The sequence below is a fragment of the Anopheles arabiensis genome, chromosome 3 (genome assembly GCF_016920715.1).
Source record: "Anopheles arabiensis isolate DONGOLA chromosome 3, AaraD3, whole genome shotgun sequence".
Taxonomy (NCBI): Eukaryota; Metazoa; Arthropoda; class Insecta; order Diptera; family Culicidae; genus Anopheles; species Anopheles arabiensis.
The window spans coordinates 4,591,464-4,603,602 of record NC_053518.1 but is presented as its reverse complement, the minus strand read 5'-3'; the positions used below and the strand labels follow the sequence as shown (position 1 = coordinate 4,603,602).

General features: G+C 44.9%; 1 protein-coding gene across 10 annotated transcripts in view; it reads left to right on the top strand.

The window, feature by feature from the left end:
• Window positions 1-12,139, top strand: part of LOC120905143 (voltage-dependent L-type calcium channel subunit beta-2) — a 106,208-nt gene that overhangs the window by 35,535 nt on the left and 58,534 nt on the right. For all 10 annotated transcript variants that reach the window (XR_005739879.1, XR_005739878.1, XR_005739880.1 and 7 more), the window contains one exon: window positions 9,689-9,724. Coding sequence is in view for 6 of the 10 variants with exons in the window: in XM_040315956.1 (XP_040171890.1) it covers window positions 9,689-9,724 (36 nt within the window). In the remaining 4 variants the exon portion in view is untranslated. The remainder of the gene's footprint in view (window positions 1-9,688; window positions 9,725-12,139) is intronic.

Here is a 12,139-nt window from a genome sequence, read left to right as displayed (position 1 = left end):
AAAATCGAACCGTGGAGGAAGCGTAGAGACCAGTAATTAAAAAATACAGAAATAATAAATAAAGCAAAAAACGCACAGGTGGTGGTTGGGGTGGCGGCGGCGGACAGGGGCACTGAGCATAGGGAACATCACCGGACATCATTTTTATGCTTACGGGCGTGGGAGTGAGCGAGAAGCAAGGTGAAAGAAAGCCTAGTCAAAAACGGCTACGATGCGGTCAAGAGTCGAAGGATATGGGCAAAGAGCGGCTACAAGGGAAGTGAGGGAAAGCGAGCGAGAGAGAGAGAGAGGAAGAAGGATAAAACTGGTTCCAATAAATTTCTCGACCAATATTCTCGACCAACAAAACCGATAGGTACGATTATTATTTCGTAGGTTTCACGATCGCCTGTTGCGCCGGGGGTTCTTCGATTTCTTCTCGCACACATAGGATTTGGTGCTATCGGTTTTATTCCCCGATCTCAATGCTTACCGCAGCCTCCCTCAGCGTTGGCTTCTTTGCTTCTCTTTCATTTGCGCATTCTCGAGTACGGTGATCGTGGGTCTGAGTGGGAGAGAAACAGAGTCGGTGAGGTGGACAGGTACGACCCAGGGGAAAGAAGTTACCGGTCAGTGGTTTCGGGCTTTCTCAATAAAACAAGGGAAGGGAAACGGGGGCAAGTGGCAAGATCGAAGGGGTACACAAAATAAAATCTTAAAACCTGGCCTCATGTAAGACCCAAGGGCGGATGAGAGCGCAAAAAATAGCTGTCATAAATTGAAGCTACCTTTCTCTATTCCACCCTACAGTGGGTATGCTTCTAGCGTCAGCGTCTTGCCAGCACCACAGACACTGACCAGGCCCGGTAACTGTTTCGACGATCGTTTTATCCATCCATGCTTCAACTACAGACACGCAAATCGTATGCATGCAAGGAAACGATTAACCGAATCTTTGACCGAAAAGGAGAAGCAAGGGAATTTAATACGAAAACAGTTTGATTTGCGCACCCGCGTTCTTAGCCAACGCCTTCACATGTTTTGGTTCCAAATCTGTACATAAATAAGCTACATACATGACAGCTCGGTATGATAAGAAAATTGTTTTTAAACCAAAGTTGGTACCACCTTTAATGAGGATAATTTTTCACTTCATCTTCAAACGATCGTATGCATTTCTTTTGTCGAATAAATTGTTTAATTCACCCGATTGTCTGTTATTTGCTACAACGCTTTGTGTACATTGAAACCAAATTAATAGCCCCAATTATTATGCTCTCCGAAAAAATCTACATTATTACCTGTGCTGCAAGATTCATACGACAAAAAGGTTGAACCTCGCATTCAAATCGGGATAATTGAATTAAATGGGCTCACTGGCTTTTCGGGACCACATTTCTTTTCCTTCACTGAGTGGCACGCCGCGTTTTGACAAATTTGCGCCCTCCCACATACGACGGTTGTCACGAGCACGGTTCCCCGCACAGTCCGCGATCGTATCCACGCGATGCTAATTGGGCTTTCTTCCGTTGGTTTGACGAAAACGAAAGACTTGCGCTGGGGTGTAAGCAACGAACCTGGGGTCTTCCGTCCGGTGGAATAGAATGTAATAGAAAGAAAGGAGCTTCATTGTTGTAGAGGCGTTGCGCGTTCGTTTGCATTCGGAAGATGGTCGATGGTTAAACTCCCGCTTCTTTTGTCAAGCGAGAGTGCACGAGAGAGAGAGAGACGGGTTGACACACTGGATAGGTATGCTAAATGTTTTACGATATCATTTTGGGCCGTGTGTAATAATGTGAATTTATCGTTGGTTATTACGAACGTTGGCACGATTCCGTCACAGCTCGGTGCATTTTGGAAATGTGCCAAACGCGGAGTGTTTACACAACTACAAAGCAGCCCGAGGAAACGGTTTAGGTGTGGTCGAAAAAAAATGCGTTTTTGTCCTTTAGACTTATATTTTAAGTTTTGTAAAGGGCAATAAATACGTCAATTATGTATTTGTATCGTGTTTTAGACTTTTAAAATATATCTTTAGCTTTTTGAAATTCTCTTAGAACCATTTGCAAAACAGCACTGTCCTTAATGCATCTTTATTTATTCATCTAGCTTCATCTGTGGAAATTATTACGGTTGAAAAAAAGGATTTATTTTTGCCTTCCCTGCGTCAGTTTTACGGCTTCAGTTACTCCAAATCTAACACGCTCACGCCCCACGTGCGTAAGTAATGTACGCTTGCACCACATATTTCAAGCGAGCGAAGACGCGCTCGACACTTAAATCCGCACCGCACTTCAGTTGGCTGATTTTAATGAGTTTTTTCCCCAAAAACCTAACGACTCCCTCGACAGTCCCGAACGCGCGAACGTAGGCAGCGTGCAACGCTATTTCCTTACTTCTCACTTCTGACTGTGTCACTGTCAAGACGCGTCCGACGCATGCATCCGAAATCGAAAGATAAAACCCCTCGGCACGACCGCTGCCAGATTTCAAATCCCACCGCGCGACGCCGTTGAGCCTGTTGAGCATGTGACGAATTGCGGTCATTAAAACGCCGGCACCGGGAAATACAACAGTGCGGCGGCGATGATGATGATGATGGTCCCACCGTTACTGTGCAAGTACAAGTGCATGCAGATGCGAGAGTGCATTTGCTGCGAAGAGACAAAGAGCAGCGGACACAAAATGTGCACCAAAGCGCAACGCCGACACATGCGGGGGAAGACGCATGTACCAAAAATAAGAACGAAGAGCAAATGAACGAAAAGGATCTTCACTTTCTCGGGTCGGGGCTTTTTTTTTGGCGTGGGTGATGTGCGTATTTACTTGCGGGGTTTGCCGCAGAATATTGTTTTTCCTGGGGGTGTTCAGCGATACATGAACCTTCTTGGTCGGGTCGGAACGGATAGCAATCAACCGGAAAGAAAATAAATCATTTTAGCTTGGAATGAAGAAGGCCCGCTTGGGAAATAAAGGTCTCTCGATGTGCCGACCGACCAGATCGTCTATCGGTGTTGAAGTGAAAGACTTTCCTTGTAGGATGTGCACCCCTCGGTCGAAGATGCACCGCCGCGCCTGCTTATCGATGTTTAATGACAGCGATGAGTGGCAAGTGCACTGCTGTTCTCTTTGTTCCCTTTGTTCGCTTTTGGCCGTTTTCGTTGTGGTCGTTCGGCCCACCTTCGATGCAGTTTGATCAGTGGAAAGGACACAAGAAGGATGCACCTTTTAACATTGGCCAAACATTTTATGCAAACAGTGCTTTAGTGGTAAAAAGGGACGGCAAGCCTGGACGTATGCTTTTGCTTTCTTTTCGTATCGATTATGACGATCGCAAAGGGACAGTATCTCATGTTTGCCGAAATAGCTTTGTGGATTTGGCAAGAAATGGTGCTCAAGAACAGGAAGTACTTCTAACGATAGTTGACAAACACTGTCTTTGTTTGTTTGGTGTCTTGCATTTCGAGTTTTGTGAAATAAGTAAATTTATACCAATCTCATTTTAAAAATATCAAGAAGCAGGAATGGTTCTCAATTCTTGTGTGTCAATTGCAATGCACACTCAAGACAAGAAGAACAACGAGCAGGTTTTTATTTTCAAAAACCTGCCCCTTACGCTGCCAATACGCTGTCACCCCTCTTACGTGCTCGATGTGTGAGTGTGTGTGTTTGTGGGAGTTATTTTTAACCTCCCCGAAAATGGAACTAGATTCTTCTTCAAAGACGGTTTGTTGCACTGCACGCATCGCCCCCAATAAAGTGGCGTAGGTAGCTGGCCATCGTATTGAAATTAGATTTTTCATCGTTCCGGAGAGCGCACCATGCGAGCAGCAAAGTGCACAAGGTGCACACGTGCTGCTAGATGCATTCGGGGGGGCCATAAAATGTCGTACGTGACGCAGTCGCAATCAGTTTACTTACGCAGCAGTTTCCTCCGGGAAGCATTGTGTGTTGTACCATTAGGTGTACGGCGATGGTGATGCTTAGAATTTATTACACACAGATCGTGTGAGAACAAGGGAAACCTTCATAGAATGTGTCTTGAAACAGGTCTTTACTCTCAAAGCACGTCACTTGGTTCGTAAGTCAAATGCCTGCAGCTTAAATCACTATAAAAGCAAACAGAGAAAACGCCCTGCTTAACATGATAAATCGCACCAGCGAAGCAATTTCCATTCATTCAGCTATTGCTGGTTGATTGCTTGCCATTTTTTTCTGCCCGGCTCCAGCCATCGATACCAAACTCAAACGATTAAACAGAAATCGATTAAAATAAATTGCATTCAGTGGAAGAATCATAACCAACGCCACAACTTCCTTGGCGCCTGCAGTCTCGGGCACGAGAGTTACGGCACGGGAAATTGAAACTCTGTCTGTGAAATGAGTGGAAAACCTTCCCCGGGTGGAAAGGAGGGGAAGGAAAATGGAACAAATTTGATCGCAACAATGTTTCACATTGCAAAAAAAAAGTCGAAAGAAATGATCGAGCAACGAGTGTGATTGAAACACAAGGCAGAGTGAGGAGAGAGAGAGAGAAACAGGAAAAAATGTGTTCCTACAAAAATAGGAAACAAGGCCTCTATTGCAATTCTTTCCTTATTTGCTGGCGCTGGCTGAGAATTGCAAACATATTTCGTTTCGTCTTTTCCCCATGCTTATCTCATTAGGAGCTAGCTACTTAGAACGGTGGATGAGCCAACCACCCTTGAAAGAAAGAAAAAAAAACAGGTCTACCCACACATACCCTCAGCCTGCATGCGGGAGCGAGGAAGCAAAAACGTAAACAAATTAACAACCACCCGGTGCGAGAGGTGTGTAATCATAAAATAAACGATAATCGAACGCACACCGAGCAATTGAAATGGGAAAAGTTGTGTGTATAAGTTGCTCGGCTTCTTCTTTTTCTCTCGCTGTGTACCATTCATCCGGCACTGTGAGAACTCGCACGAACCAATGCTCCAGCTTTAAAGAGAAGCGAGAAGGTTGCAGAAGGCAGGAAAATACTTCCTGCCCAAAAAATCGATTCCGGCTGTATTGTTCGGGTAAACAATTTAATAATTACTCCATAAACACCCTTGGGGAGGCGAAAGCCACGACTGCCGGTTGGCCCCCCGCTCAACTCACACACACACACACACACACACACCGTGTCCGAGGCTATTGGTTTTCTGTACTGCTTCGTACAGCGAGAAAGGCTCATTGCCACCCCACCGATTCCATTGTTGGCAGTTCGCTCCGGGGAGATTGATCAGCATAATTTATGCCCGTTGCAGGGTCAGAAAGGAAGGAGACGCGGTGGGTGATGTGAATCTTTTATTCACAGTCTTTTTCTAACCATTCTTTTTGAGCAAGGGAAAAGGGAAGAAAAGCGCACGATTTTCCGTATCTAATCTTGTTTTAGTTTTTTCGGGGTGCTTGAGCATTGCAAACATCCTCCTGGATCGAACGAAGATGCCTGTCTGTTTCATGATCGTTTCAATCAGCACCAAGTATGATCACCGGTTTACCCTTTCTCTCTCTCTCTCTCCCGTGCTCGTCGCGTTTCATGCAGAACGTACACGACAGGCGCAACGAAATGTTCTTATGAAGAATAGAGAGAGCGAGCAAACGAAACACGTGATTCTCAAACGGTTCCTGACGGAGCGGAAAAATAATTTGATTAATCAAACCATTTAACCCATGATAAACGGTGCAGTTGAGCTTTTCCCTCCTACTCCCGCCCCCCCACCCCCCTGGGAAGGGTGGCGCTACCCACTCGCTGCGCGTAATTGCCTGCCTGCTTGGCTGCAAGTGAACCTGTGGCTGAATATGTTTTGAATATCATGTTTTTTGTTTGTTCCTTTGCCCCGCTGGGGCATTTATGGAAAGTTGGGGCGTTTTTTTCCTCTCTCTCTCTCTCTCCATGTGGTAAGATAGTTTGGGAATCTTCATTTATCCACCCTCTGGATGGAAGAACAAAAACGGGATTCTTTGCTGACCGTGACGTGAATTAGAGCCTATTTTGCTGCTGAAGGCTTGCGTTTGAGAACTTTGAACCCTGCACGGTTGGCCTCACAGAAAATTGGCCTCAATGGGAAGATTTGTTGACGGTGAACCGAGCGTTATTAGGCGGTGGGCGAAAACAATTGAAATAATTATTGCAAAGCAATTGAGGAACGCAGTGATGTTCAGGTAATACTCGTGCTTGCGTTGTGTGATTATTGTGTAGCGTGATTACTAGACTTCCGCAATGGTTTAAGATTGTCGATGTTAGATAACATTTATTTCTTGTTTTGAACCTCAAATTTGATCGTTACAAGCTACATACATCGCACATTTAGCAGCGAATTATGATTCCTCTCTTCCTTTTCTCATTGTGTTCCATGGGCGCAGGTAAGGAGTAGCCACTTGCTATGTATGACGGTTTCGCGATATTTGCTCACCAACTTTGAGACCCAACCGTTTCCGTACGGTAACTATTCGCACGGTCATTTCATAGTTCCAGGAATTAGTTCAATTTATCGGCGTAACCTACCGGCGTCCGAGGCGTCATCAAATGCAACCGGACCGCTTTCGGGATCCTTTCGTCGAGAGGTAGAGTTTTTGAGGTCGCTTCAAGACTTTTTGTTGCTCCTTCTTACAGCCATTTCAGCCACAGTAGCCTAGCAACGGTGACCAACGCTTTAAGCGTACTGAGACGTACGTAGTTGTTGTTTTGCCATTCATTCCACCACACAGCCTTCGAAAGTCTGTTGCCGTTTGCCGCATGTCCTTCTTGCCTTTTGGGATAGGGTCTCGGCTAAAGATGTCGATCGGTTGTTGCGCGGTCCTTTTTTTTTTCTTCTTCGTTTGGCACTGCTTACGATCATCAATTATGAGTTGCCATCCACATGTTCTTCCTCACGTACGAGTAGTTGTACTGACTGGCCGGTCTAAGCTGTGAGATGTTGGCCGGTGTTCAAGTTTTGGGTCTTTTGCACAATTCAGCTTCCTGGGTTACCTTTGCACAGTTTGCGCATACACCTCAGGAGGGCTTCTTGAACGTGCTGGAAAACAAAAGAACATTAAATACAGCGTCATTATTAAAATAATGCTCATTTAATAAGCATGAAGGTATGCAGTTGATATTATAAGAAACATATCTACCTGAGGCATTGAAACGTGTTGCCCAATCGCTATGAGTCAGAAGAAGAGTTCCACCGCCTGGAATGATTCATTAGTTGCCAATGAGTAAGAGAACCGCAACCGACTATCCCTTTCTGCGACTTTGTATCGCATTCCAGTTCCAGTTGCAATGGAGCCGAGGATTATTTTTTTCCTCCAGCAAAAATAGTTTCATCTTCCAGGATACTCTCGCAAGGGGACACGCAACTTAGCCCGGTAATGGCCAAGCACAGAGAGGAGGTCTGGGGAAAATATGCCCTACATAAAACCCGAATCGAAACCCGAGGCAGCACCGTTTGCCGCACGTCTCGATGAAGCGATTGCGATATCATGCGCTCTATATGAAGCAATCTAAATTCAATTTTCCATTTTGAACCTTTTCATTTTCGTTCCACCGATTCTTAAGGTTATGTGTTGCCTCCTCCTCCTCCTTCTCCTCCTCCTCCTCGCTCTCTTCACGTGCCCTTATGAGCGTGCTCCTGCTTCCCGTCAAGTGTTGGGTGGCTTTCTGAATCGGGTTTCGGTTCACAATTTTTGCGGCCCGCTCGGACCATTGATTGAAGGACAGTGTGTTTTTGCGCTTTGCAAAACGGCATACAAAAGTTTGGGCTTTCGGGGGCTCTTTTTTATACTGAGTTGTTGTTGTTTTTGTTGTTGTTAGTAAGGTTTCAAATTCAATCGCAACTTGCACACGTAAAGAAAACCCATCGAAGTCTGATTTTAAATCGATCGTATGTGTGTGTATGTGTACAGTCGGGCGTCTTTGGCGTTTCGCAAGTCCCAACCTTCATCCGTATGCATAATTTAAGCGCGTAAGTTTGCGTTTGATTTCGGGAGTTTGGGGTTTGAGGGGTTTTTTTTCGTTCTTGCTCTTTCGAGTGCAAGAGGATATTTTTGCTCAAAATTACAGGCATGCGATTCTCAATTTGCCGTTTTGATCGTATCGATTCATTCAGCATGCTCAATTTCGAAATAACATTGGAATGTGGGAATTCCTGGTGGAATCTTAATGAATTCTTAGTTCCGCAGACGTACCGTGAAGGCGAAGGTGAACATGTACAGTTGCTTAGTGCTCGTGTTATCCTTTCTAAAAAAAAGGACGGATGATAATAACAAAGGTAGCCTTATTCAATGGGGAAAACGTTAAGAATTTCCTAATAAAGTATTATCCAAAAGAAGCGTAATGTACCGAGCCTTAAAATATAAAAGTCGCTCATACTTCACTATCAACATTCACACCTCGTACTGTCTTAATTACCTATCACCCTCGTGCTATCAGCAAAGTGGCGTCATAGAACGCTGCCACAAAGCATAAACATGCCTCTGTCACACGTCGTACGCGTCGTTGTCGCGTCTTCGTGCCTCGGTCGCTTAAAAATGCTCATAAATGTCACCCAAGTGCAGCAGCACCGAGTCTTTTACTGCCGGCCACCGGGCACCGGGTCCACGTCTGTGGCCTATGCTCGATGCGCATGGGTGACGTTTCGGTTGTCGTTTTACTGTTTAAACATGATGCTTTTCAACGTTTTTTTTTTTGCTCTTCTTCCGCCTTCGTTTGTCGGTTCATTACGTGTCTTATTTCGTACGGTTTTATGTGTTTCATAAACTGCTGTACGCTCTGCCAACGTGGTAGCAAACCGAAACAACTATTTTATCTTTCCGAGTGCGATGCTCAATACGGGAAGTTGTGGAAGGGAAGGGCAATGAAATTGTTATTCTTATAGTACTGAGACCCGTGTCAGTGCCCATTTCGGAAGTGTTTAGTTTCCTCAGTTTCCTCAAAATGCCTGCTTTTTATGTCGTTCTCTTAAACGTAATGGGATAAATCACTTAATTTTACGTGTAACAATTTGAGCTTATCTGCTGTTTTCAATGGCAGAATGATTTCACGGAATTTAATCAAAACCCTCACAAAAAGCGCATTTATTCATCCATCGTTAGCACTTCCCTTGATTCATTCTTGCTCGTCTGATCCATTTGTAAGATTCTTTCCGTTTTCGTTCGTCTTTGTCCACCAAAAGCAATGCTGCTCAAGTTCAAGTTCACGATACATACTATTGTCTGGGTTTTTTTTGTTTGGTTTTTGCTCGAGGGCTCCAAATAAACAATTACGATAGGAAGTGAACGCATTGCCGCACTTTTCGGGGCTCATTTACCCATTCGCAGGCGCGCCCGTGAGAAACTGTCCCGCTTCCATCGACCGAAAGCAAACAAACAGCAAATCGTATCCGCCCGCGAATCAACCGACCGTTCATTGTATGAGTAATTAGCCATTTGAATAATTAGCACACATAATAAGAGCAGTGCGTTTGGCTGTGCGTCACAAGCGTACTTCAAATTGCAGCACTGGCAAAAGAGAACGGCTTTTCGGCGGTGGGGCCGTCGAAGGACAAAGAAGAAACCGAGCTCCTCCTTTTTCGTTTTCGCTGTGGGTGGCAATCTGAAAACGGAACAGTTGCTTTACTTAACCTTAATGCTAATACTGTTTTGATTCAAACGATGGTTGTGTATTTCTATTGCATTCTTCTTGAATTAATAGATCATTCTTTGTTTCTTCTCGTTGCAGGAATCGTCTCCGACGCTAACGTTAATATCATCAAAAGTAAGTATTGTTTTAGTTCGAAATTTATCATCATCCTGCCGACACGTCACAGATATGACACTTCATAGTAAACACTCCATCACATCCTTACATCATCACAAACCAAACACTAGCGGCATTCCGTTCGTAATATTAAAATCTATCACACGTGAAAAAAAGAAAACGATTCCCCCCGACGAAGTTCCATCCAACAATTGTCCGGCCCACTTCAACAACGGCGGCAAAAATGACTGTCATTACATTTCCTCATTAAGCCTGTCGTGGCTTGCCGTAGGTTGGTGTTGCTCCTCTACTTTTTTGTCTATTTAGCTCAAGATCGTTAATTTACTCTCGCTTCGCTGCGTTGCGATCGATCGAACGCACGCACAAGTGAAAAACAAAGTCTACACTGTGCGTAGGGAAAGGGTGAAAATAAAACAGCAACACAAAACACAACCAACGTCGAGCTCAGGCCAAAAGAAGTGAGCTGTAATAATCATAGGTATGTACGTAAGACTAATCTCGGCACCACCGAACACCCTCCGAAAAATTAACTCCCCAAAAAACCAAAAAAAAAACACGAGAAACGGCCGAGCGAAGGGCTCGGGCGGGTTTACGAAACGACTTGACACTCGCGGAACCGGAAAGCGTGACTGTTTCGTACGGCGAGACGTACGATGATTCCGTCCTCTAATGCTGTCCACTCTCCAACACCTTCCCCTCCCGCCGTTTCGTGTGCGATCAACTGCTCATGCCCGATGTACGCATGATTATAATAATCATATTCGTGGCTAATCACTTTTCCCTGGCGGCTGTTATTATCGGAGCGTAAGACTCTCCGGCCCGTCGTTGCTCTCGGGCCGGTCGCAATTGCCGTTTCCCGCACCCTCGTTTGGGCACTGTGTTGGACAACACGACCAAAAACAAAGAACGGACTTAGTGGGAAGCGCTAGCGAAGCGAGTTCGTTCATGTATCTCAGCTCCGCAATCGCAAGATCATGTGCAGAGGGTGGGTGGGATGGAAAGTGATCCCTCATATCTTACTTTTTTAATGTGTATGTTGGATTTAAAAACATGAGCTGAGAGATTGGCAAAGAACTATAGTTAATATTTTCAAACCAAAATCACTTCTCCAAGCCAGTTAAAATACCTTAACTATCCTTGTCCTATTTTAGGGGGGGTGGGCGAGTAACTTTCCGACCAACCCGTAAAATAGTTCAAATTTCAAACACCCCAAAAACTGAGCCAAAACGAGATGTGAGACGAAAAGGCAACACTCGCTATAAGCAACATCAACAAAGAAAGTTGAAATTAGATACCGTGCGCCGGAGTGCGATTGCGTTTGCGCTAGGCGCGATGGTTACGTTGCGAAGTTGCGCAGTACTCCCTCCTTAGTTACCCTTCTCCCTCTTCTGTCACTATACACACACACACACACACAACGAAGGCCCGAAAAGTGTAATTAGTTTTTGTCATTAAATCTAGATTTGAGCGCAAGATTGATGTTGCTTTGAGTATTTTTCGTTGCCTTTTTTTTTGGTCTTTCGTCTTCGATCGTCGCCCCGTTGTTTTAACTTTCTGTTGCGCTTGGTGGTTTCGGTGGATGCTCGTCACCCCGTACTTTGTGGCTAACCGTCAACATTCTCCACTGGTTGGGGGTAGTTTTTTTCGTCAGGGGGGTGCTAAATAGTTACCCATGCTGATATACCTGGCGCTACTCCCGAGCGCTCCGAAAACCACTCCTCCACGCCTAATGATGTTCAAATGTGAAAATTTCCCTGCGACGCTCCATTCACCTGGCAGCAGCAGCAGCATCAAGACGGGCGGGGTGTGTGTATTGGGTGCGGGAGAAAAGTTCATCCAACCACAAACGAACCGACAGGAAAAGCGCGAACGAAAATGTCAACCCATGCGGAAAGGTGTGCGATACATGTTTGTTGAAGGGGGATTGTTTTTATTATGAGCTTATAAGGAGGTATCTTGAAATCGAGGAATAACGCTGCGGAAAGGAAATGTTGGGTTTTCCCCATAGAAGACTAGCTCATAGTTTCTCACGATATGCTTAATTGCGAGGTGTTATATGGTTTTACCGAGAACCGATTTGGAAATATATAATAAATTCAACTTCGGACTTCCCTAAGGGAATAGATCCGTCGATACAATTATCGCAATAAAGATTCTCAGCTTCGTCGAATCGAATTGAATCGAAAAAACACGGAAATGATCCCACTTTTGCTTCCTTTATCAACAGTTCTAAAAGGTCTTGAGAGGTCTTGTGCACCATAAAAGAAAAGGTAAAGAAGTGGAACTCACTGAAACTATTCTGGACCGTTCAATCTTGGCTCAAACCACATCGTACACGCAATCTGCTGCTACCCAAAGGAAGCCGTAACCAGATCTTGCCATCAAACCCAAAAACTGCACCACCCAAGCCAA